Below are 25340 nucleotides of genomic sequence, written 5' to 3' on the forward strand. Positions count from 1 at the left end.
CTGGGCTTTCTTTTCTATGAGAACAGGCAATGAAATGTTATCCTTTTGGTGAGAGCAAACCTTTTTTTTCAGTTGTTTCTTTTTTTTTCATTTTTGAGAGGGTGATGGCTTGCATGTTTTATGTGGAGGGAGAGGCATTTCTTTGTTATTTTTAAAATTGCCTAGTCTAACAATGATTTGGAAATTCCACATTGTCCTCTTTGACCCATCTTTTCTGAACAAGAAGCTTCGTATTATATTTGCTCAGAGTTAACAAAGCAAAAAAAAAAGTCTTGTTTGTTGTAAAAGTAGCTTATCTCTCAAATACTCAAATAGAAATGTTAAATTTGAATGTTTTTAATTCAATACATATAAGTGTTAATTGCAGTAATTGCTTTCATTCAAGGTAAACTTTATGCAACATATTGCAGATACTTAATTTTCTTTTTGTCCCTTTGCCTGTTGTCTGTTGAAGGGTGTGCAAAGCTTCATTCGTCTATGCTTTCTCTTGATTATCAAATTAATACCTGTGAGAAAAATTAACTAACAGCAGAGTAGGCCAATTCCTTGGTATGCTTTTTGTAATAATAACTGAAAATGAAGGGATTTAATTTCTATAATGTTGCTATTGGAAATTTATCTGGTTTTCTACGGTTAGTAGAATTTCATTTAACTTCCAACTTTTCCAATGCTGTCTGTGGCTTTACTTCCTTATAATAGGCCGGTTGGGAATGGAATGGTGTAGTTCTTTCTGGAATTCTCTTTGATCCTTTTTCTGTAAAATCTTCGAAATTAATATTTTCATACTGTACTTCATGCTTGAATTGAAAAACTAATCCTGAATTTTTGTACCTAGAATGATTCCATACAATCTAAATCAATTTGCTCTGCATTTTTGTCGCAGGTATGAATAATTGGACATATGGCGTTCCTCCACCAATGACGGGTGGTATCAATGATCCTCAAGAGTGTCCATTCTGCCGACGTACCTTCTCGTGCTACTACAGTCTCAAACGGCACTTCCAGGACAAACATGAGCGGTCTGACACCTTGTACAAGTGTGAATTTTGTCAAAGAAGTTACCGCACGAAAAACAGTCTTACGACGCACAAATCATTACAGCACCGTGGAAGTGCTGGTATGTTAAAGCGTCTCATGAAGAGTGTCGCTGTCCCTGGTGCTCTGGGACAACCTCAGCCACAACCATAGATGCTTCGTCAAACTACTTACCAAGAAAGAAATTGACAACAGAAACAGTTTTGTTGTGTGAATGATGTGTGGTGGCTTGATCAGCTATCAGTCGCTACTTGTATGAAGATATGAAGAAATCTGTTGAAGATTGGCAGATTGTTTGGTGGAGACTTTTATGTGTGCAGTTCTGAAAGAATTTTGTTAGCTGGAACATTTAATGAACCTCTAAATGTGAATGTGTTGTTGATGGGAACAAGAATTCTGGGTTACTTAAGAATAGCTGTGTTAACATTGTTACGGGACGACATATTCTGTCCAGTTCAGTGTATAGATAAACAAACCTTCCATTTTTAATTAATGTATTTGATATTTTTTGAATCATGACACAGGCAGGCACTCTGCAGCCAGCACCAGCAGCAACTATGAAAGATCATATTACAATTGTTACAGATTTATATTGCCATACTTCAACTTTCCAAAATGATGTAGCATCACTTCACTTCACAATTGATACCGCTGATATCATAGGAAAGTGGACGGTCTTCTTTTTCCTAACTGTGATGTGTTGTTTTTACCATATCTATTTTTTTTTGGAATCGTTCATATCCGTCTAGAAGTGTATGGTTTGGGTTTCAGTTAAATAGAATGTAACAGCGGTGCCTCATATTTAAGTTTGTTTTGTAATAAACACAAGGGCACTGTGTGTACTTGTTAGCTCTCCTTGTAATCTACTCACATATCATTTCTCAAAATTCATCCATCTCTGAAACCTTATGGTACCTCTATTTAACTGACATTCTTGCCAGCATTCAAACAGCATGTGCAGTACAGTGATGTCAAGCATATCAATTTCATTCACATGCAAAGTTGAGTATGCAATACAATAAGCCGGGTATTTTTATCAATAGTTGTAACCATAGTACGGGTCAATAGTTTGTACTACATATTTTGCCGTTTTTTTCCTATAGTGCAATGGTTTTTCTACTTATGCTGGATTGTTGATGGCTTGGAGGCTTGTTAGTCTCTGATAAATACCGCTGTTCTACCTCATTGTCATGGAACCAAGACATGTGTTAGACACTCACAATAGTTACTGTCTCTTAAAATGTCAGTCTGTAGTTAAAAGTTATAGCATTTCTCTATGTGTAAAGTTTATCTTCCATTGTCTAATAATCATTCTATTGTCAATGTATTAATGTTACATGTAATGATGTTTGGAACCTTATTTTTGATGTAGTGAGAGTGTCACAAATTTGTTGCTCTCATTTGAATTCATTTCTCCTCCTGCTTTATTTTTCCCTAATCATTGGTGCAAACTGTCAAGGTGCTTTTGTGCTTTTTTTTGTGGTGGTTGCACTTTCCCCTACCACATCTAATTTTCATATCAATCTCGATGGTCCTGAATTTAAAATCAAACTGCTTTTATTGTTGACAATCGGTATTTCTCTTCTTGACATTTGTGCCATTGATTCATTAACATTTCATTGTTAAGAGATTTTCCTCATCATATGAAAAACAAAAGTAAAAAAATTATTCTGAGTACAAATTGTGAGAATGTCTATTTTTTAATTGATAGGCACAACCGGGTATGTTAAGTGTTATTAAAATGCATCTTCATCCAAACTCTGTTGTAAATTTTGTGGAATGGAATGTGCCATTCCTGTTTGTGAAAAGTAAGAGAGAGATTAACTGTCAGACAGTGTCTCTTTAGTGTAGATTTGTTCATTGTGCATATAGAGATCTTTGGAAGCTTTGAGTAAGACAATGTCACACATATGGAGGCAATCACAAAATTACCTAGAAGTTGTTAGTCTTTGTATTATATTACTATTATTACTTCAATTATCGTGATTAGAATGACTAAAGCTACTTTTACTTAATCACCATCATTGTTCAAATTAATTTATGTAAGTTTGTTATGGCACAAATTACATGCAACATTTGTGAATTGTTTAGAAACCTTAACCTGTTCTGATTGAATCGTTGCCATTGGTTCTCCTTCAGGCAAAACTGTTGGCAAGGTGTTGTTACATCTCTGATATATCACGTCCTGATTGTGCTAACCATTTGGAAGATGTAAAAGTTGTCTTTTCATTAGCAACTGAAGATCTGGTTGAGCATGAGCATGGTTGTGATGATTGTTCTTATGTAATGATTTTCTTTCTTAAAAAAAAAAAGTTTGATTGGCTCCACATGTGATGACGGTAAGTTAGTTGAATGAAGGAACGAAAATGCAGTGCTCTGTGATTATTGGAAGTAATTCGTTTAAAAGATGTGATCATTTCTTTACTCATATAAAATTGAATTATCTTTATTATAAATATATATACTCATATACCTCTATTTTTTTGTTGTTTGGATTAAAAAGTGGGATTTCTATCTAAAAAAATTGCTGTGCTAACTGCCAAATTTCATGTGAAGATGCACCATGTCCTATAACAGAACATGAATCAATTAGATAATTTACATATCCCTTCTCACAAATCTGTGCCAATGTATTGTGACTGTAAATAATTTCATTTAGTTGTTTTTCATGTGTACATAATCAGTCACATAACATCAGTCATAATATCATTTACTACTGTATATAGAGTATGCTGTTTGCTGAACATTGTGAATATTCTGTACATATGTACATAAATGACAAACACATTGGATCAAGAAAAATTGCACATCAAAGTATATTTAAAATGTTATATATCTTCTATATCATTTCATATCAATATGTAAAGAATTTGCATTGATATTTCAAGGAAAGGACTCGACAGGACATCTTCCCTAGGTTTTAGGAAATGCGCTTAGATATGTCATCTGCACTTACATTCTTCTTGATTTTGCATATCAAGGCTAAACTTATGAAGCCTTTCTGGAACTCTCTGCTAAATGTTTTGGAGCCCATGTGGCTCTGTTTTAGCCTTTCTCCTGTCAGCTCCCTGTGGTCTTTAGCCTTGTATGCGTTTACTCTGAAATTTTTGTGATGATGTTTGGTCCCACTTTATTCTTGTTTGTAAGCCTGATGTGATTAAGTTTGTATTATCTGTGAATCTACTATCATCTCCTCAGTTGTCATTATTACACTTATTGCATTGAAATCATATGTTAAGTATTTAACTTTTTTTTCTAGTGTTTTTGTTTGCTTTTTTTTTTGGTTGTAATCATATTTTTACGGTCAAAGACAACCAGCCAATTGAAACAATCTTGCAGCATTGTAATGTACCATTCATTGAAAAGGGAGAGGTAAAATTTGCAGAGTTCTTGCTCTTCAGGTACCATCTAAATGGTGCTTTTACGATGCTTCAAAATACCTTTTATTGAGCAAAGACTGTTACTTTAAAACAAAAAAAAAGGATACTAATAAAATTTAAATATGATTGTTTATTTGACTGAAAAGAACTGATCACTCATAAATTAATCGACTTAATTTAGACATCTAATTATTTAATATTATTAGTGATTATGTACCAAAGATGCATGATTATTTATATTTGTGTTGAGCCCGTTATGATTGTGGAATGGCTTTTTGGACTTGACCATGTTCTCCCATTTTTTTCTTCATTTGTTTTAATGCAATTGTTTCAGTCTTGAAAAGACGTGTTGGCATTATGTTTTGCTATTGTTTGTTGCAACTAAGTTGCAATAAAGTTACTGCAGTTTTGTTAAGATATTTTCTTTTGTTTCTTGAGATCAAGACTTTGATGATGAGTTAAGGCTGTTTTCTTTGTGTTATTTTTTGGAAAACCAGGTTTAGGAGTGAACAGTTACCCTCTTTGAGCTGGGCCCCAATTGCAAGCTTCAAAATTATTGGCATGAGCGAGCTGCATAAAGGATCCATCTAGTAACTACCTGTTATCTCATTACATTGAGGGCTAACTTATGTTTACATCAATCCTGCCAACCTTTCCTTTGAATTAGCTTTTGTTTCGTTTGAGCTGTAGATATGGTTCAGTTGCTGTCTCAGGGGCTTTTTGTTCTTTTTACGTCTTGTTACAATTCTTACTTTATTCACCATCCAAGATTTCAACTATGCATTCCTCACATAAGGCAGTTGGGGTTACATGCACTTTAAGCTGCTTTTATTAAGAAAGAGGTGAAAGGTTCACTTTTTTCTTTTGTTTGTTTGTTTATTTGTTTAGAAAAAAATTGTTGTTTTGTTTTGGAATGGTTTGTTGCCACTATTAATGTTCAGATTAGTTTCTCTCATGTGGTCCAGACAAGTCAGGTTTTAACTAGAGTTGGGTATTTTCATTGAGCTGTAAATCATGCAGAAATGTAAGTTAATTTCTCTTACTCACCGCGCTCTTGAGAAGGTTTAGCGCACTGGCCTCCCACTCTGTACACACTGTGTAGGTGATTGTAACTCTCTGTAAATATGTGTGTTTACAATTTTAGATCGCTTTGATTTGTTGTGAAACATGTCTCCTTCGATCACTAATTTCTATGTGTGAGTACTTAGTGCTCCCATCTTTCAATCATTACATGGATAACTTACAAGCATTGTTGCCTTTGTGGCCTTATCTGCGGCACAAAAGTCAAAATGTGTTTTAAGTCTTTAGTGCTACAAAATTTGTTCAAAATAGCATAATTTTATGGGTAATTGTAGATTCAGTAATAATTGGATGATATAATCAGTGACAATGGTTGTGATCAATTTATTCTTTTCCAGGTATTCAGCTTTGATAATAATGTACTTGTGCTATGCAAACGGGTGACTTTGTTTGTTTTCATTTACTTTCATCCAGTTATCACTCTCTATATATATTTATGCTCAGGAAAAAATAAACAACTCAGGGGCTTGTGTGTTAATTCAGCTGTTTTTATCATTATAAGATTATTTGTGTGTGTTAAATCAGAGACACGGGTTTTATCACGTCAGGCTGTTGTCAACATTTAAGGACCTTCCAGCTTGTTTTTTGTGGAAGACACTGATGAATTTTTAGAATACAAACCATGTTAATTGTTTATTCCCCTCCTGTGTGTTGAATCATAGCTGTTGTGTTATGGAACGGTGTTTAAATGTTAGGAACATTTACTTTAAGTAATAGTGCTGAGTTGAGCTGGGCGAACCTGAAACTCCTATGGCATGATTTTCTGTATGTCATCTTCATCTGCGAGAACTGAACTCCCTGTTGCCTTATTTATTCTGTGTTTCTTCACCATTTTCTCTCCTTCAGAGAGAAGCACAAAGTGGACCTATTTTTTTAGTACCAATTTTGCCATAATACCTACCAACCATAGTACCTCATAAAAATGTTCAACGGACATGTACCTCAATGCATCATTATAATAGTACTGGTATTTGTTGTTACAGACTGTATTAAGGTTGATTACCATTTAAATGGATGAGTGAGTGCACTAATATTAGATAATTAGGTTTACATATTCAACATCTTTTATTGTCATTTCTTTTTGTTATTGGACACCAATTTAATTCTATTTTATATAGTTTTTGTGTTTTTATATTCTGTCCAACCATCATCAGCTTGCAGTTATAGATTTCTCAAGCTACAAATGTAGTTGCATAGTTTTAGTTGTTTCCTTCATTCTGAGAGTTCTTGTCTGAACAAAAGAGACAACTCTTTAAAGACGTTTTTTTTTTCAAATAGTAAGCAATTCAGGCAGATTCACAAGCATATCAAAAATGTTAGCACATGATAAATGTTGTCCTGTCTGAGTGTGAAATATAATATGAAAGATTTCATGTGTTATTTTGATTACCTTACTCCACATTGTACTGGTCATATAATGACTCTCGTGCTGTACCCTGTTAAAAAGAAATGAAACACTACTTTGATGTTTACTAGCCACGGCATTTATTCTCTGAGAAACAAATAAGAAGGTATGACCGACCACCTCTCTTTCAGTGGAGAAGGAACGCTTAAACTGAACGACTAGCGGCCATTCTCCGCCATCGTCTTGGGAATGCCGAGGAGGGAGTTGATGATCTCCGAGTTCCTCTTGTGGTGGTAGATGGGCCCGAAGTCCCCGTTGGACCGGAGTAGCTGCTGCAGGATCTGCATAGTCGTGTCTCGCCACATCTGCACCTGCGCGGAGGCAGCGACCGGGAGGTCAACAACGTCTACAACGACGACAAGCAAGGGTACCGGCCGGTAGGGGCCCAGCTTGCCTAGCCTAGCCCGTCTAGCATTCCGCAGACCGCAGCTTGGAGCGCCTGTCAGATAGGCCACCAGCCCGCCCCCAACGCACACGAGTCGAGGTGGTGGCCTGCCTTGCCCCTGACAGAAGTGTGTACACCGACAACACGGCAGAGCCATGGCAGAGCCGTGCTCGCTGTTGGACAGACCACACTCTTAGGCGGCCCGCCGGCCCATCCCGAACAGCGCTTTCATTATCCTTTCATCCCCGCACACACTGCAAACTCAAGTGTGTGCCAGGCACACACTTCCTGGTGCATGCCTGGCAGGCACACACTTCCTGGTGCATGCCTGGCAGGCACACACTTCTTGGTGCATGCCTCAGGCACACACTTGCTTGCATGCATGCATAAGCGACGGCAAGTGTGTGCCTGAGGCATGCACCAAGAAGTGTGTGCCTGCCAGGCATGCACCAGGAAGTGTGTGCCTGCAGGTATACACCAAGAATTGCATGCCTGGCACACACTTGAGTTTGCAGAGCACTCGGGCCATTCGGTAGGGGTGTGCAAAAGAGACAGAGGGACGATAGGCACCGAACTACGTCGCTCTGCTGGTACCGCTGGTACTCATACTCACGTCGCGGTCGGCCAGCCCCTTGGACTCCTCGTCGTAGCGCGGTGCGGCGGAGCACAGCGCCAGGACCAGCACCAGGGCGACGGCGAGGGTGGCGGAGCAGCGCATCTGGACCGAGAAGACAGAGGGAGGGAGCGTCACCGCGAGTCTCTGTCCAGAGCGGGGAAGTCCGACCAGCAAACAGAATCCGAGAGTCGTTTTCGTCGCTCTGCCTCTCTCTCGCGCGCCTTTACGGGGAGTACGAGAGATAGAGCGACGAAAGCGTAACGAAGAGGACTCCCGGAATCACAGCACAGCCCAAATGGAGTTGGTCCTGCCCCTGCCGCACTGCGAGGGTTGTCTTGTCCCCGGGGTCATTGTCGAGCAGCCCGCCTGGCCAGCTTACCGTGAGTGGAGCAGAAGACGAAGGCGTCCCGAGTCCTGGGAGTCCTGGGTAGCGAGGGGTTCCGCGGCCGGCTGTCCACTGAGGACTCCGGCAGCCCGACTCGCGCATTTATAGGGTGCACCTGCCGGCCGATTCTGAAAAGTCGCTTCGACCCTCTGCCTCTCTCGCACGCCCGTGGACCGCGCGGAACGCCCCATGCGTGCGAGAGAGACGGGGGCGACCAACCGACTCTTTCTGCCCGGTTACGTGACGAGGACCCCCGCGGAGCACTCGTCCGCCCTCCGCGGCCTCCACGGCCTCCACCCTCAACGGCAGTCGGCCGGCACGACTGGCTGCACCCCTTGCCTGCCAACCGCCGGCCCGGCCCGCCTCAGACGGAAGCAGTCTTCAGTTCCTTCCCAGTATTTCTTCTCTCTGTCTCTCACGGTGCTCACGGCACCAAGGATGTGGATCAAGGGAGGCGGTTCCATAGAGAAGGGTCATCTCTCATGGTGCTTCTCCGAATCAGATCATGAACATGAAAGGCTAGACCTGGAATTGTCCTCTGCCGATTCAGGCCGGTATCTGCGCAGAGTCTTTTTTTGCGGGCGTCCAGCGGGGGCGGCAAGGCAAGGCGGGTAAACCCTCGAGTCCCGACCAAACTCGACGCGACGCGACGCACGGCCCCGAAGAAGGCAATGCGCTGGAAAACGAGCTGTCCTGGCCATCGCTGCCACTGCCCCGCTTACACAACGTCCAGGGGCCCAGGACCCTGGCCCGGGGGTGCGCCTGGATCCGACCTGGATCCAGGATTTAGACTCCACTGCATGCACCCCGGGGCGAAGCGAGGCGAGGGGCCCGAGGGGCCCGAGGGGCGCCCGGGGCTGCTGCCTCCCACATGAAGTGGGTCACCGTCATTAGCCCGCACCAGCTGGGGCTGCTGGCAGCCCAGCCTGCTGCAGCCCCATTCCGAACAGTGCTTTCGTCGCCCTGCCTCTCTCGCACTCACGAGGCGTCCCGTGGCGGTGCGAGAGAGGCAGAGCGACGAAAGCACTGTTCGGATTCGGAATCCTACTCCCGGGGCGAGTGAACCGAGTGGACGGTGCATTGCGCGTCCAACCCCACCCTCTTACAGGCCAAGCACCCTGACGCGCTGACGCCGACCCCAGCACCAGGAGCCGGGCGTAGGAGGACGTGTGCGTGGAGCCCCGCGCACTCCTTCGCGTCCTTCGCCAGCCCGCAGCCCGCAGCGTAACAGTGTAGGTCGGATTGCCTAGCCGCGCCATGGCAGGCGCCAAAGTCTCCTGGCTTCCCGCTTGTGCGCCATGCTGGCTGCAAGCTGCTGGCTGCAAGCTGCTGGCGGCGCCGAGTCCAGTCGCTTTTCGTGAACGAGGACATGATGCATAGAACAATCACATTTCATTATATAGCAACTTTGTATTGCATAATTTCACCACCAATAAACATACATATCACTTGATCAGAATGTAAGTAGTTAACAGCCACATTGATAAAAAGATGTGCGTAGGCAGACATTTCCAGCAGTACCTTACCAGTGATTTTACACCGTATCATGCTTGGCATCTAGGGACAATTACAATACGATAGTGACAAAATTGTTACAAAAAGTTGGATGACACATTCAATTAAATCTTGATTATATCTTCCAACAATGCATAGAGAACTTGTGATGAGTAAATTCTAAACACCAAAACAGCTAATACAGACAAACTAGTAACTAGCAGTGCATATAACCGAATTTCACTCCCCTCAATTTTTAATGATAACAGGATGGTTGGTTATAAGGCATGAAAACTATGTCTTCTGGCACTTCAAAGGTAAGTCTAAACCAAATTGGAGGACCTTTAGAGAGCCTATTGACACAATGAAAAACTGAAGAGATTATCAGATTTGCCTCTCCAAGTGGTAAGTTTTAATACATTGAATAATTTATTACTAAATAACTCTGCCAACATTTTTAAACCTGCAAGGACAGAGGAAAGACTAGGTGCAGTTACTATGAATAGTTTCATAAATGCTTAAGTACACATTATATACAATCAAAGGTATTATTCGTCACACATTAACACTTAAAATCTTCGATTTCCCAATTAATTTACAGCTCATATGATCATACTCTGTATGCATTGTGGAGTTGCCGTAAAGTCCACTCAGTCACTCCCCGCTCGGCCAGGTCTTGTTGTTGACCTTGAAGGCTGCTGTTGAGCTTGCTCAAGAGCTGTTTACATGTAGCCTTCTCTCCGGAGCTCAGGAACTCTAGCGTGAGACAAAACCTAGGAAGATGAATAAAATGAAACTATCAGTATATTATATACCAGCGGACAAGTTTGTCAAGAAAGAAACATATTCCTTATCAAATATGAAAATATATGTACAAACCTCTTGGCCTTTGTGAGTGTTTCTAGCATTTTCACAATGAAGCAGATTTCATTTGTAGAAGCTCGGAAATGAAGAGCTGCTTCAAGGATCTCACCGAGAAGGCCAACAGGAATTTCTGTTGTTGAGAAAAGGCGGCCTAAGGCTCCAGTTCCTATATGCTGGAGAACAGCATAACGCCTTTCACTATCATCAAGGCTTCTCCACATTTGCATGAACTCAGAAGTTGAGGATAGTGCTCTCTGGAGATCTACTTGATGCGAAGCTGACCTCTGTTCAGAATAATGACAATAATGTTTTAATAGCAGTTTTCTTATGGTATACAGCACTTAACGATGAATTGTTGAAGCAACATACAGGATACACGTCATTCTCCATGTCGTGTTTCTCTTGACGGTCACTCGGGGCCTTCTTTTTACCACTTGCTATGGAATTCCAAACAAAGCCACTGCGGGAGGAGGAACTATCACTACTACCCACAATGTCCTTCTTTTTCAGAGGCTTCAGATGCGCTGCTTTCACAATGTCTCTGCAATAATGGATGAAATGTGTTAATGTGAGAGACAATACTGCAACTAGTTCCACGGAAAAGTTATGAACAATGGGAATACATGCTGACCTGAACTCATCATACGTTGCGACGCGCTGATTTACAGCCCGAATTTTGGCATCATTTTGAAGCCAGTACCTTGAATCTTGGTCAATTGCAGCTTCCAATTCTTTCTCTAACTCAGTAAAATCAATATCCTCCTTGTCTGCCACAGCCATGCCTCGGACAGTCGAGTCGGCTGCCCAAGAAAATTACAAAAGTAGAGAGTAAATCGATTTCATAGATGAGACATTAATAAATACTGCAAGCTAGTGGCCAGCAGAAGGGTATTTCTTTGGGGACGGGTGAAACAAAAACAAACCCCCACGTACAGTCGAAAAAGCCACCCTATGTGAACACCTTTGAACTATGGGCAATATAATGTTTACCTGATGGTTGCTTATGAAACCATCGCCATTTGGGAAATGTGAGACTGGGGTTGTACGCAGAAATACTGCGCTAAACGGAAGAAATTAGAATATGACAGAAGTTTTGTTTACGTCCGTGTCGCCATGACAGATAACAGTGAAGACGACAACAGTCTGGCCAATATGTAATGTTTTCAAATGAGGACAAAAAAATTATTATGAAGAAAACTATTTCAGAACAGAAAGCTGTAAAAAAACAACGTAGCTTAAGAACAGAAAAAAAATTGGCTTAGAATTTTTCTTCTGAAATTTTGGCGACTTATGAAAATTTTATATTGTGAGGGGGAATGGCAACAAGCAGAAGTGTTTGTGGTTATGCCGAAGATATGAAATTGCTGCAGTTATCTCAAGATAAAGTCGGGTTCCTGGGGCAGTCTAGCAGACAGTGTCTATACATGTTTCCGCACTTGTTTTAACATGTTTCGAAGAACAGGTACTGGATTCTTTTCTTTTGTAACATGACAAGTTAAATACTTTTTGAGATTGATTACTAATTCATGACTGTTGCATGATACCCATCTCCTTGTTATATTGTTTATGAGTCTCATATTGTTCTGATACATTTGTTTCAGTCTTTCTAATCCTTTTAAATGGAATTCCTAACCATGATTACTTTGTGTTGTTTCCTCGTTCTGGCCTGTTAGTTTTCTGGAGCGCTTTCATTTTATTTTTATTTACATTTATTTTGCTGCCATGTTAGGTTTCAAAATCTTGGTTTGGAGTGTGTTAACATTTACTTGATGCATATTTTTTGTCATAGTTCCTTAATACAGTTATCAATAGGTAGATTATATAATGGTTCAGATCGTAGAATTACACATGCAATTACATCTGTGATTCTCTATCAATCTTTTGTGATCGTTTCTTTTTCAGCCGACACCTGTAGTACGAGTATGGAAGAGCTTCCTCTCAGATTAAATCACGATGAGCGTGATTTTGAAGTCGACGAAAGGGAATACCTCTTACAGCCCTCTGATACGGATCTGGATGGCATCCGATACAAACGCTGGGGAAGGCGTCAACGATGGCACATGTTTGGATGCCTGAAGAGATCATTTTGTGGGTAAGGATACAAACCTGCCTCACTGACAAGACCGAATTGGAGACATTTGCTGCCAGCGGTGAGCTTCATGGATCCCTCCCTATTCCTCAAGCTGTTTGGGTGAGCCTGTCCTCTGCAGATGCAGAAGCCCAGCAGTCCCACCCAGTCACTCAAGGCGAGCTGTGGATGATTAATTGGCATGAGTGAGATCGATTCGAGCGGAAGTGTATGAGAGTGTGAATCAGTGAGTGAGAGGGGAACCCCCGGGGAAGGCGGGGCAGAGCGGCTCGGGGGCACGGAGATGAGGGGAAGGGAAGGTCAGACGCCTTGTCGCGCGCACAGCCTCTCTCTCTCTCTCTCTCTCTCTCTCTCTCTCTCTCTCTCTCTCTCTCTCTCTCTCTCTCTCTCTCTCTCTCTCTCTCTCTCTCTCTCTCTCTCTCTCTCTCTCTCTCTCTCTCTCTCTCTCTCTCTCTCTCTCTCTCTCTCTCTCTCTCTCTCTCTCTCTCTCTCGCACCCCTACGGTGCCCGCCCGGCCCGGCACGAGTGCGACAGAGACAGAGAATCGAAACGACCCATCGGAATAGCTCGGCTGGCGGCGCGTGCGGGAGCAGTGTGCAGCAGCTGATCAAATATCGCGCCTCGATGGTCTTTCTCTCTCTTTGTCGCACCCCTGGCTGGCCGGGCCCAGCCAGGCCCAGTGCCGGCCGGTTCAGTGCGTATCGCATCGCCATACCAGAGAAAGGCCACGGGTCGCCGAGCGCTCCCGCTCCGAATCTGGCCGGCCGTTGCCGTTGCGGGCCTTGCCTCTCTTCTCCTTTCCGCGTATCACGTACGGCCACGCCGTGGGCCTGGGGGGCCTGGGCCGAAGCACTGGGTCGCTAGGCTGAGGCTCACGCACACGGCGTGGCTGGCGCAGCGCGGAACGGGGAAGTCCCAGGCACACCGCTCTGGAAGTGATTGCTTGCAAAAGCGGGGCCACCGCCGCCGGGGTGGCTCGCGCCTGCTCGCGCCTGCTCGCGCCTGCTCGCGCCTGCTCGCGCCGTCAAACGAAACGCTCATGCATGGGTCGCACCCGAGCGACGCCACCGCCACCGCGGCTGCCCACCAACCGCAGCATCGGCGCGGTCGCGGACTTGGTCGCGGAGTCGCGGTCCCCGGAGTGGCAGTGAGCGGCGGAGCGGTCGCGAGGCGCGCCAGGCGGGCAGTCTAGGCAGTCTTGCTGGCTGCGATTCCAGACGTGGCCGCGCCGAGCCGCGCCGCCGCGAGCGTGGGTGCAATCGGAACACGTCTGCCCCCTCTCTGTCTCTCTCACGCGGTGAGGGCAGAGAAGAGAAGACAGTCGCCAGCAGACTGATTCCGAGAGTCGTTTACGTCGCTCTGTCTCCCTCGCACTCATGGGACATCCCGTATAGGTGCGAGAGAGACAGAGCGACGAAAACGACTCTCGGAATCAGTCTGCAGGCAGGGTTCCCCCGCCGCACTCCGCTCTCCGCTCCCCTTCCCGACGAGCGAAATCCGGAGAACTAGCGGCCCCACCGCGCCCCGCCACGCCACGCCACGGCTAGACGCCCACACGCACCTGCGGGCCTGCGGGCCTGCGGCGCGGGTCGAAATGGGGCCGGTGGAAGTCAAGTCGTCTTCCTCTTCCGCCGCACGGCCGCAGTGCGATGGAGATGGAATGCAGTGGAATGCCCGCCGCGCTGGACGCGCTGGACGCCAAGCCGACCCGGCGGCCACGGCCTTGGCCTAGACGCTGGCGTGGCCGAGCAGCTTGCCGCGACGCCGCGACGCTCGGCAGGTGCCGTGTCTGGGCGTGCTGATTTGGGCTGACAGTGCGAGATGCCGCCCGATCCCGAAGGATGTCTCTGTCCCACTCATGGGTCGTCCCGGAGGGGGGCGAGAGAGACAGAGGCGGCAGGCGACTGCGTAACCTCATGCAGTTCGGCGCGTGCCTTGGCGTGCCTGCACTGGACTGGCGTCTCTGGTGTGGTCTGCATCTTCCTGTCGCCGCGCGGTGACCGTGGTGACCGCGTTGACGGTGACGTCACCCTCTCCCAGGGTTCACGGCCGCGCTGGCGCCACTGGGTGGCGGGCCTATCCTGCTATCCTGGCGCCGCTGGATGTCTAGGCCGGGCTGATGACCCGCCGATGGGATGGTTAGGCTCCAATCATGGCGCCGCCAGGTCGCGGGTTCGATTCCAGTCGGGTGCCAACGCGAGGGCCGATATATTTTCGAAGCCAAGGACGCACGGCGCCGTGCCGCACGGGGCCACGACACTGTGTTTTGGTGCCGACTCCTGACTCGCGCATAAAATGTAGTCCGCGTTCGTGACCGCGGCTACTCTGCCACGCCTGCGGGCCCTGCAGGCAGGAAGCCGTCAGGCCGTGCAGCCGTGCGGGCGTACACGACTATATATCCTCGCGGGGGAGGGGGAGGGAAGGGCTAGGCAACAGGCAGGCGACTGCCAAACGCAGCGCGACCCGATGAATGCACGTTGGACACGCTGGACCGGCAGAGTGGTCGCTCTATCTCTGTCGCACTCATGGGCATTCCCTTTGGGTGCAAGGGAGACAAGAGACGACGGCGATGTGTGGAACCGCTGCGCAGCCCGAGGTCATCACTGCCCCACTGGAGTTCCAGGCTCTGGCAGCGATTGCAGGTGAATTGAATGCAGGCTGACGAGACTAGCGCAGCGATGGGCGAAAGGCGCCTCTGCTCTGGCCGGGACGCTAGCCTGCTCTAGCCGCTCTAGGCTGTGTGCTGCCTGCTGCCCCACCTCGGCCCCCTCGGCCCCACCGGCTAGGCCGCTACAAGTCGCGAAGACACGAGGCGCGGCGGCGCGGCGACGCGGTCGGAAGCGCGCAGCCAGGCCAGCCTAGCCTGCGGACTGTCTCTCTCCCTCTCATGGGGCGTTCCGTACAGGTGCGAGGGAGACAGAGCGACGGAACGACTCTCGGAATGAGCCTGCCGCCCAGCACCGCCCAGCCGGGGCAGCGGCATCGCCGGGCACCTTGCCGGGCACCGCCGCGATCGCAGCCCAGCCAGTGCAGTGCCGGCTTTTGAGCGGCCGCAGCAACAACCGGCTGCCTTTGGAGCACCTTCACCGCGCCGACCGCGCAGACCGCGCCGCGCGCACACCGGCCTCGCCGAGTAGAGCGCCGAGCCGAGCCACGCCGCCACGCCGCGTGAGGCGCGCAGCCCGCGCAGCGGGGCCGCCAGGGGCCGCCCCTCGGCTCGGGCCGCCGGCAGTGTGTCGATGAGCGCAGCGGCTGACAGGAGTGTCAGCCCCGTGTCAGCGGTGTCCGTCATCCGGCCGTCCAGTGGCCAGGGCCGGCCCGGGCTTGACAGTGCTCTGGACGTCGGCTGCAGTCCACCAGTGCAACGCCAGTACAGTGGAGTGCCAGTGCAGTGCGTCGTCGGTACAGTGCAGTGACAGTGCATCGTCAGTGCAGTGCAGTGCCGCATGGAGCGGCTGTGATACACACGCGTCGGCGTCGTCGCCAGGTCGTCAAGTGTGGCAGGGGGGCGACTGGAGCACCCCGTCGACACACTGTCGCCGCGTCGCCCATATGTGCAGCCGCCACCAGGACTGCAACTCGGCGTACGTAACCACCAAAGTGGCTTCCTTTGTGTGGTGTGTGTTTCCGCCAAGGCGGCCCCGTCCAGGTTCGAGCGGATCCAGAGCGGCTCTAGGTATTGGGGCTGTGGACCCTGTGGACGCGGCATGCCGGTACCGCCTCGCCGTCGCCGGTCACGTGGTTCGTGGTGGACAGCTCGCCTCGCAGTGTCAGCAACGACGGCGGCCTCCTCGCTCCGGCATCGGCGAGCTCCTTTCCTTCTGGAGCGCGCGATAAGGGCCTGCTTTGCCTGCTTTGCCTGCCACACTGCCGGACCGCCAGGAGGTCACCGCGTAGCGCGTAGCGCGTAGCAGGCGAAGCAGGCCCCACCAAACCCGCCCCGTTCTGCCGGTTTTGGACGTGCCTTTCGGCCTAGAGGCCGCGGCGGCGTGGCGCGGCGGCGGAGCGCGGTCTGTACCGCCCGGCCTGGACCAGGGGCCTTTGCTTGGGCCGTTGGGCCCGCCTTGGGGCCTCTTGTCCGCGGCCAATCGAATCGCTGCTTTGGGCGCCGCCTGTGCGTGACGCACCGAAGCGTGGGCGGCTAGCACCGGCACGGCACCGGCACGGCACCGGCTTGGCGGGCTGTGGCTGTGAGCCGCCCTCAAGATGAAGAAGGTATCGCACCTTGCCGACGGGGAGCGGAGCAAGCGGGGCGCCGCCCGCATCGCCGTCGCCATGCCCGCCGAGAGCGCCTGCGAGCGCCAGGACTCTAGCCCGCAACACACGGCTGTGCTGCGGGTCTGCCTACCCCGGGATTCGCAGGCGGCATGGCCAGCTTTTCGTCCTGCGCACCTCAATAAACGAGCTCTTTTGTTATCTGCATGGCTGTCCGTCCGTCCGTCCGGAGCTTGGCGTGCAGGAAGAAGACGCCCAGGGATGGGCCCCAATCTCTGACACCCACGTCAACGCTGTGCCTCGCCGCCTCGCAGTGGACACGCACGTGGCCCCAGCCCCAGCGGCCCCTGCTGAGTGACTCTGACGAGTCGCTCTGCCTCTCTCGCACCTTCGCGGGACGCTCCTCGATTGCGTGCGACGAAGACAGAACGACAAGGCGACTCTTCGGCATCAGCCTCCAGTGGCCCTCGCCGCCCTCGCCGCCCTCGCCGCCCTCGCCTCTCACGGCTTTCTCGGATCGGCGCGCCGTCGCGGCGGTCGCTGTTTTCCCGCCACAAGTGGAGCAGCGTGGCATTGTTGGTGGCGGCCGTGCGTTCCGTGCGTTCTGCCCGGTTCGGTTCGGTTCGGTTCTTGTTGCCGGTCTCTCCGCACCCACCCGTCGCTTCGTCGCTGTCTCTGTCGCACTCGCGGGGCGTGCCCGCGTGCCGCGTGGGTGCGAGTGCACTGTTTGCACTGTTTGTCTTCTGACGACGCCGGCCCGGCCGGCCCGGCCTTCGGGCGCCGCCGCGCCGCCACGCTGCGGTCATCGGGCATGCCGTAAGGGTGTGTGTGTGTGTGTGTGTGTGTGTGTGAGAGAGAGAGAGAGAGAGAGCGACGGGACGAAGACGGAGCGCACTCGTGTCCGCGTGCACGTGCGTGCACGTGTGCGTCCGGGCGCCTCCGAGGGGCGTGCTGGCGGGCATGCGACGCGGCGTGGCGGCGTGGGCACGACCGTGATTGGCACGACGGGCGTGGCCGGCCCTCGCGTGGCGCGGCGTGGCGCACAGGGCGTCGTTGTCTAGGCCGTGGCCGAGTGGCCGTGACCATGGTGGAATTGATGTGGCGACCGGCGGGGCCGGCCGCGTGGTGGGGGCGGCCGCACTGCACGGGGTGCATGGCAGGCGAGCATGGCGAGCACGGCGACGACGGGCGGGGTGAGAGGGGGCCAAGGGAGGAGGAAGGGGGAAGCTTGTCCTTTGCAGGGGCACTGGAGGAGACGCGGTACAGTCCCAGTAAAAACGGACCGTTTTTCTGGCCGTTCCCGGCGGCTGGCTCTCGATACGCCTCGCCTGTCCTAAATGCCGGCGGCCTTGGTGGCGTCCACTGGCGTCGTGGCGCCTGGTGGCGCGGGGAGGCACTCTGGCTGCACCGCAGGCACCGCCAAAACGTCAAGGCGGAGACAGCCTGCGGGGTGCGTACTCCAAGACGGCCGAAGGCGCTAAAGGGAATGGCTGAACGGGTGGCGGGGCGTGGCGGGGCGGCTCGCCTGTGCCTGACTCATGCAGGTGCTGTGGTCAGCAGGAAAAAATACGGGGGGGGGGGCGTTGCATGGGGTGAGTGTGTGTGAGTGTGTACAGACTCGGAGACCTTGACATTTGTCGGCCCGCGTTGCCCCGCCGGCAGGAAGGCGCAGGCAGGCAGGCAGGCAGGGCCAGTCCTCCTTTATTCAGTTGCCTGGCCGCGTGTTTTGGAGCGCGCCAGCGACGCTCGCCTTCCATCAAATGCGCCGAAGGCCCGAAGGGAAAGGGGTGGGGCAAATGACTCACCTCCTCCCCCCCTCCTCCTCCGGCCCCTTATCTCAATTATTCGGACGGCGGCCAGGCCAGATAAGCCAAGCTGGGCGTGTATGTCGCCGTCCTCGGCGCCTTTGGCGTCATCCTTTCAGACTCTCGGACACCTAGCCGCATGGCGCATCGGGTGTAGTTGATGAGTTTGGCGATGCACCGGCTCGAGGTGGAGGTGGACGTCGAGTCCGGCGAGCTCGGCCGGCGCGAGGACCGGGAGGGCCAGGGCAGCCAAGCGCTGTTCTCGGAGAGCGTCAAGCTGGTCAGCAAGCGGCGCAAGCGGCGCGGGCGCAGCGCCCCCGCATGGTCCCGGCACGGTGTTTGGCGAAGGTTGGTGCGGGCTGCAGCGCCGCAGTGGCAGTGCAGTGGATTGTCGCTTTCTCTTTCTGTCGCTGTCCCTCTCTGTCTGTTTGCGTTACTCGTGTCAACACGATGCGTCACCGCGGCGTCCTGCCTTGCCGTCCTGCCTCGCTCAGGGCGCCGCCCTTTCCTCGTTGCGCCAAAGAGTCGCTCTGTCCTTGTCGCACTCATGGGGCGTGCCGAAGGGGTGCGAGAGAGACAACTCTTTGGAAGCACTCTGCTGGCATCGGGCCACCCTCTACTCGCCTCGTTGCCCGCGACCGCGACCGCGACGTGGCTGGGCGATGGGCGAATTCCCTTTGCCGCCTCTGTCTCTGTCCCTTGCCGCGATTGGCTCACGTTTGAACGTTGGCGCGCTGTCTGGCGCATGCGCTCGCGCCTCTCTCCAACCTTGATGCGCACAACGCGTGCGCCGCAACCAGGAAAGAATCGATTCAGATTCCGCCGTGTTGGTTTCTTGAAAGTGGCGAGCTGTCATCCTCGGGCGAATTTCGCGTTAATTGCCGTGTTATGGAGGGATTCTGACTAGAAATGATAACCCCCCACCACAGTCCAAGCGAGGGGGGTTCGGCGTCGCAGGCCACCAAGGAGGATGTTCCCCTGATCGGGAAAACTCGACGCAATGTCTTCTCCAGGTTAGGCTTTGTAGACGACAGACGACACGAAAGGCGTATTGATTTTGTTATTCTACTCTCGTTTTGTTTTTCTGGGAACCGTGTTTTTGCGCTGGGTCTTTCATATTTTGACCCGTTTTGTCTGATCACATTTGTGTGGGTTAGTTTCATGGCTGTTAAGTAGTTGCTCTATGGCAACCTCCTTCTACAAGTGTATTGCTCTTATAATTTTCATCGGGTTCTCCAATTTTGTTTTTGTGCTCAAGTGTTTCAAAATGGGAACCTAACGTTATTTATGGATAAAAACAGTTTAGCCAAGCTTTTCAAGTAACTGTCATGCTTGTCCTCTGACCTGATCTCTTTGTTCATTTCAGGTGCTGCCTTTGGGTCTGGGGAAGGTGTTGCAGGCCAAGGGAACTCAAGTCCCGTACCATCACAGTGGGACACCCGAGCCGAGAGAAGTTCCCTGCCAACGTTATTCGCAACCAGAAGTACAATGTGCTCACCTTCTTACCTATGGTACAGCGAATAAGCTATTTGACCATGCCCAAGTGTTGTAAATTACGGTCAGAAATGGGTCTTAACTATTGTTTTGTTTTGTTTCAGGTTTTGTTCCAGCAATTCAAATTTTTCCTCAATCTGTACTTTTTGGTCATGGCAACAAGTCAATTCATTCCTGACATCCGTATCGGGTACCTGTACACATACTGGGGACCTTTGGTATGATTTACTTGCTTCTATTGGAAACAGTGTTCTAAGATGAATTTTTATTTTTATTCTAATTTTTTTGTTTTTTCAGGGGTTTGTGTTGACTGTCACTATTTGCCGGGAAGCAATTGATGATTTTCGACGACATCAAAGAGATAAGGAAGTCAACGGTCAGAAGTATAGACGACTAGTTCATGGTAAAGAAACTCCAGAATTGGTTCCATCTTCTAAACTTCGTGTGGGTGATGTGGTGAGTAATTAACAAGCAGATTGCTTTTCTTGGAAAGGATTTTGTGAACTAAATGCATTTGAGCTGAACTGTGTTATGATTTTTTCAGGTAGTAGTTGAAAAGGATCAAAGAGTACCAGCAGATTTAGTGCTTATTCGCACTACAGAGAAATCAGGAGCCTGTTTTGTACGAACAGACCAACTAGATGGCGAAACAGATTGGAAATTACGTCTTGCTGTTCCTGATACCCAAAAATTGGACAATGACTATCAGATCTTTGATATTTGTGCCTCTCTTTTTGTTGAGAACCCCAAAAGAGATATTCATAGTTTTGCAGGAACTTTTAGTAGGGTAGGTAATCATTACAATTGAACCATATTATTATTTTTTTCCCTTATGTTTAGTAAAACTTTAGTGCATTACTTTATCAATAAGTTTGAACTTATGGATCTATTTTGTCTTGCAGAGTGATGGACATGGTAGCTCGGAAAGTTTGGATGTGGAAAATACTCTGTGGGCAAACTGTGTTGTGGCCAGTGGTACAGCTCTTGGTGTTGTTGTCTACACTGGTTGTGAGACCAGGAGTGTTATGAACAACTCTCAGCCACGCTCAAAAGTAGGCCTTCTAGATATGGAGATCAACCAACTCACTAAAGTAAGTGGAATTCAGACAGAAACAGGTTGAAATAATAGTTCAACAGTACTAATAACATTATTATTATTTTATGTGTAGGTTTTATTTGGCGCTGTTGTCGGCTTGGCATTGGTCATGATGATCCTGAAAGGCTGGAGTGGCCCTTGGTACCGCTACATGTTCCGCTTTGTCCTCTTGTTTTCGTACATTATTCCGATTAGTTTACGAGTCAATCTTGACATGGGGAAGGCATTCTATTCTTGGTCAATTCAAAAAGACAAAGAAATTGCTGGCACTGTTGTACGCTCTACAACTATCCCAGAAGAATTGGGCCGCATTTCCTATCTTTTAAGTGATAAGACTGGCACACTCACTCAAAATGAAATGGTTTTCAAGAAATTGCATCTTGGCACCGTGTCTTTTGGATCTGAAAGCTTTGGAGCTGTACTATCACACTTAAAGGTAGCCTTTGCTCAGCAGTCTCAGAGTGGTTCAACTGATCACCCTAGCAAACCCATTGTTGCTGGGTCTGGCTCTACTCCTGCCCCAATGAAAGTTCGTCGATCGGAAGTAACTAGGGTCCTAGAGGCTGTTCGAGCAGTTGCTTTGTGCCATAATGTCACACCTGTTGAAGATTCTTCCAGGTAATATGACAATCCATTTTGGGCTTTCAATCAATGTTCTGTGGACTTCACAACAATCATATCTTATATTTACTGTTTCAGCACTACTGAGACACCTGGAAGTCCTGGAGGTGGTTCAATGGAGTCTCAAACTGAAGCAGATCAACATTACTTACAAGAGCAGCAGACGAAGAGTGTTGTTTATCAAGCTGCCAGTCCTGATGAGGTAGATACATTTTCAGGGGAGCTTTCTGGCATTACTTATATTCTGGATCACTGTTAACAACTGATTATATTTGATAGGTGGCTCTTGTGAAGTGGACTGAGGAGGTTGGACTGGCTTTGGTGAAAAGGGACCTTGTTTCAATGACACTTCGCACTCCCACTGGTGACCTTCTAGACTACACTATTCTTCAAGTATTTCCATTTACCTCTGAATCAAAGCGAATGGGAATAATTGTTCGGGTACGTATCAGCTTTACAGGTGTTATTGCATTTGTGAAATTTACTTAATTGACTGTTTAATGTGTGACTTGCAGGAGGAAAAGACTGGTCAACTTGTGTTTTACTTGAAAGGTGCTGATGTTGTGATGGCATCTATTGTTCAGTACAATGACTGGCTGGAAGAGGAGTGTGGGAATATGGCTAGGGAAGGTTTACGAACACTTGTTGTTGCCAAGAAAGTTTTGACCGAGGAGCAGTACATCGACTTCGAGGTAAAAATGAATTGCTGATTTTTAAGTTTCTTTTGTAAATTTCATTCTCTATGTTATTAACTTAAACAATAAACTTTTCAGACACGTTACAATGCTGCAAGAATGTCAATTTCTGACAGAGTTACACGAGTAGCAGCAGCCATTGAAAGCTTGGAGCAAGGCTTGGAACTTCTCTGTGTTACAGGTGTTGAAGACAGGTTACAAGACAACGTTCGCAATACGCTAGAAACTCTTCGTAATGGTGGCATAAAGGTATGATGCTCTTAAGTGTGTTCAAGGTCAAAATTGGTTTCCAACTACAATAGTTTGGAAAAGTTTTAATTTGTTGTCATTTGTATTTAGATTTGGATGTTGACTGGTGATAAACTAGAAACTGCAACTTGCATTGCAAAATCTTCAAGACTTGTGTCAAGAACTCAATCATTACACATTTTTAAACCTGTGAGCACTAGAACAGAAGTGCACCAAGAATTAAATCATTTTGGGAGAAGACAAGACTGTGCTCTCGTCATCAGTGGTGATGCTTTGGAGGTTAGACTAGTCCTTTATACTCTGTCTTTTGCTTATGATCTGTTCTATCATGTAATAATTAATTTTTCTCCCCTATAGCTATGCCTACAGTATTATCAAGATGAGTTTTTGGAATTAGCGTGTGGTTGCCCAGCAGTTGTCTGCTGTAGGTGTTCTCCAACACAAAAAGCAACTGTTGTCTCGTTAATTCAACAGCACACTGGAAAAAGAGCAGCAGCAGTAGGCGATGGTGGCAATGATGTTAGCATGATTCAGGCTGCTGATGCAGGTTTGTTAGTTGCTGCATTAAATTTTGCTTCCACATTCAGTTAAATTATTCAACAAATCCTGAATTATGAAAACTGTTTCTAGGGATTGGCATCGCGGGGAGAGAAGGAAAACAAGCTTCACTTGCTGCAGATTTCTCAATAACCCAATTCAGTCATGTGGCACGCCTTTTACTTGTGCATGGCAGAAGAAGTTACAAACGCTCTGCATCATTGTCTCAATTTGTGATTCATCGTGGCCTCATCATCTCAACTATGCAAGCCATTTTCTCTGCTGTCTTCTACTTTTCATCTGTGGCTCTTTATCAAGGTTTCTTGATGGTCGGGTAGGTAATCTTGAGTTTTTTGGAACCTGTAAGACTGATTGATTCTTTGTATTCACCACCTTCTTTGTGTGCAGGTATGCGACACTCTACACAATGTTCCCTGTGTTTTCACTTGTCCTTGATAAGGATGTCTCGGGAGAAATAGCTTTGAAGTACCCAGAACTTTACAAAGAACTAAGTAAAGGGAGGTCACTTTCATTCAAAACATTTTATATGTGGGTGCTTATTAGCATTTATCAAGGTTTGTAGCTGTTTTTTGCAATGACAATATTCTTCAATCATAATTGACAGCTAATCAATTTCTTCTCTTCTGCTCAGGTGGTGTAATAATGTATGGTGCATTAGTTTTGTTTGAAGATGAGTTCATACATATTGTAGCCATCAGTTTCACAGCTCTGATTCTCACTGAGCTAATCATGGTTGCCCTCACCATTAGGAGATGGCATATATTGATGGCACTGGCAGAACTCCTGTCACTTGGCTTATACATTCTTACTTTAGTGATTTTCAAGGACTACTTTGGTAATAACACTATAAATAATAAGTTTAGTGTCATTCTTCATATTGATTTCATTCATTTTAATTTCTTGGTTTATTTTTCATTTTCAGATGCTGACTTTATTAAGACTACAGACTTCTTGTGGAAGGTTCTTCTCATCACCCTTGTGAGCTGTCTTCCATTGTATATTTTGAAATTCCTCCGCAAAAAGTTTTCACCTCCTAGCTACTCTAAACTCTCATAATGGCTGTGTCCTCTACTTTACTATGTTATCTGCAGGCTTATAAATTGTTACTTTCTGCTGTTGTTTTGCATTTAATTTTTTTTTATCCGTCTGACGTTCTCTTTGGTATTTGCTCTTAGCTATACTTTGGCTTATTGTGTTAATAAACATTCATGAATGTACTTTGTTTTAATAAGAGAAGACCAAGTTTTTGAAGTTCAAACAGTTTGAATCTCAGTACACGATCAGATTCTAATCGTCTTAAGAAATAGACTTAGTAATGTATAAAGTGTGCTAATGTTGCACTTAATTATTTGTTCAGTTGACCCGTATTTGTATTTGTACATTTTTTTTCTGTGTATGTATATTTGTAAGTGTTAATGTGATACTGTGTACATGTATTTTATTTGGGAGAAAAAAAAAATTCGTTACTAACTGTTGTGATACATTTGTTCTGTTTAATTATTTGTTATGCAATGAACAAAGAGGAAATAATGTTCGGTTCAAACATTTTTGCACCGGAATTGTAGCTTATTCCATTACCCAAATGTTAGACCTCCTCTTATACTAATACTATATTCGGTGTAAACGGGCTTAATCGGTTCTGGCCGCAAGCTTGCGCGCCTCCGGTGAAGAAAAGACTTGTAGGGTACAAAATCGACTTGTCAGTAACTCCAGACTCTAGATCAAACTAGTGTTTGGAGTTACTGGAAAATGTTCAGTCACAATGTACATGAGCTGAGGATGTGAGAGGTCAGTTGACTATCGCTGTTTGGCGCCAGCTGCAATTTTCCCTCATATTTCGTCTTGACAGGATGAATCTAAACTGAAACTAGTGG

General features: G+C 47.6%; 4 protein-coding genes across 6 annotated transcripts in view; 2 read left to right on the forward strand and 2 right to left on the reverse strand.

Moving 5' to 3' along the window:
- LOC117646657 (broad-complex core protein isoforms 1/2/3/4/5) overlaps positions 1 to 6868 on the forward strand; it is a 39170-nt gene extending 32302 nt beyond the window's left edge. For both annotated transcript variants that reach the window (XM_034387767.1, XM_034387770.1), the window contains exon 9: positions 884 to 6868. In XM_034387767.1, coding sequence (XP_034243658.1) covers positions 884 to 1188 — 305 coding nt within the window. In that variant the 3' untranslated portion in view covers positions 1189 to 6868. The remainder of the gene's footprint in view (positions 1 to 883) is intronic.
- An 88-nt stretch (positions 6869 to 6956) lies between these two features.
- Positions 6957 to 8475, reverse strand: LOC117646658 (pigment-dispersing hormone type 1-like). Its single transcript, XM_034387771.1, has 3 exons — positions 8281 to 8475; positions 7899 to 8003; positions 6957 to 7211 (listed from the first exon to the last, which is right to left on the reverse strand). The coding sequence occupies exons 1-3, from the start codon at positions 8386 to 8388 to the stop codon at positions 7059 to 7061; spliced, it is 366 nt and encodes a 121-aa protein (XP_034243662.1). The 5' UTR covers positions 8389 to 8475; the 3' UTR covers positions 6957 to 7058.
- A 1201-nt stretch (positions 8476 to 9676) lies between these two features.
- Positions 9677 to 12944, reverse strand: LOC117645955 (coiled-coil domain-containing protein 103-like). Of its 2 annotated transcripts, none has more exons than XM_034386530.1 (5): positions 12751 to 12944; positions 11276 to 11444; positions 11014 to 11185; positions 10660 to 10928; positions 9677 to 10553 (listed from the first exon to the last, which is right to left on the reverse strand). In XM_034386530.1, exons 1-5 carry the CDS (start codon positions 12914 to 12916, stop codon positions 10391 to 10393), a joined length of 939 nt encoding a protein of 312 aa, XP_034242421.1. In that variant the 5' UTR covers positions 12917 to 12944; the 3' UTR covers positions 9677 to 10390. The 2 variants fall into 2 exon arrangements, with proteins under 2 accessions (XP_034242421.1, XP_034242422.1); XM_034386531.1 differs by lacking the exon at positions 12751 to 12944 and adding an exon at positions 11635 to 11790.
- LOC117645950 (probable phospholipid-transporting ATPase IIA) lies at positions 11951 to 25015 on the forward strand. Its single transcript, XM_034386523.1, has 18 exons — positions 11951 to 12106; positions 12547 to 12736; positions 20120 to 20264; positions 20352 to 20465; positions 20545 to 20703; positions 20792 to 21034; positions 21150 to 21338; positions 21417 to 21961; positions 22043 to 22166; positions 22244 to 22405; positions 22480 to 22656; positions 22738 to 22908; positions 22999 to 23187; positions 23266 to 23455; positions 23539 to 23779; positions 23854 to 24020; positions 24098 to 24301; positions 24389 to 25015. Exons 1-18 carry the CDS (start codon positions 12091 to 12093, stop codon positions 24520 to 24522), a joined length of 3360 nt encoding a protein of 1119 aa, XP_034242414.1. The 5' UTR covers positions 11951 to 12090; the 3' UTR covers positions 24523 to 25015.
- Positions 25016 to 25340: the final 325 nt, after the last annotated feature.

The sequence above is a fragment of the Thrips palmi genome, unplaced genomic scaffold (assembly GCF_012932325.1).
Source record: "Thrips palmi isolate BJ-2018 unplaced genomic scaffold, TpBJ-2018v1 HiC_scaffold_19, whole genome shotgun sequence".
In the NCBI taxonomy this organism is placed as follows: Eukaryota; Metazoa; Arthropoda; class Insecta; order Thysanoptera; family Thripidae; genus Thrips; species Thrips palmi.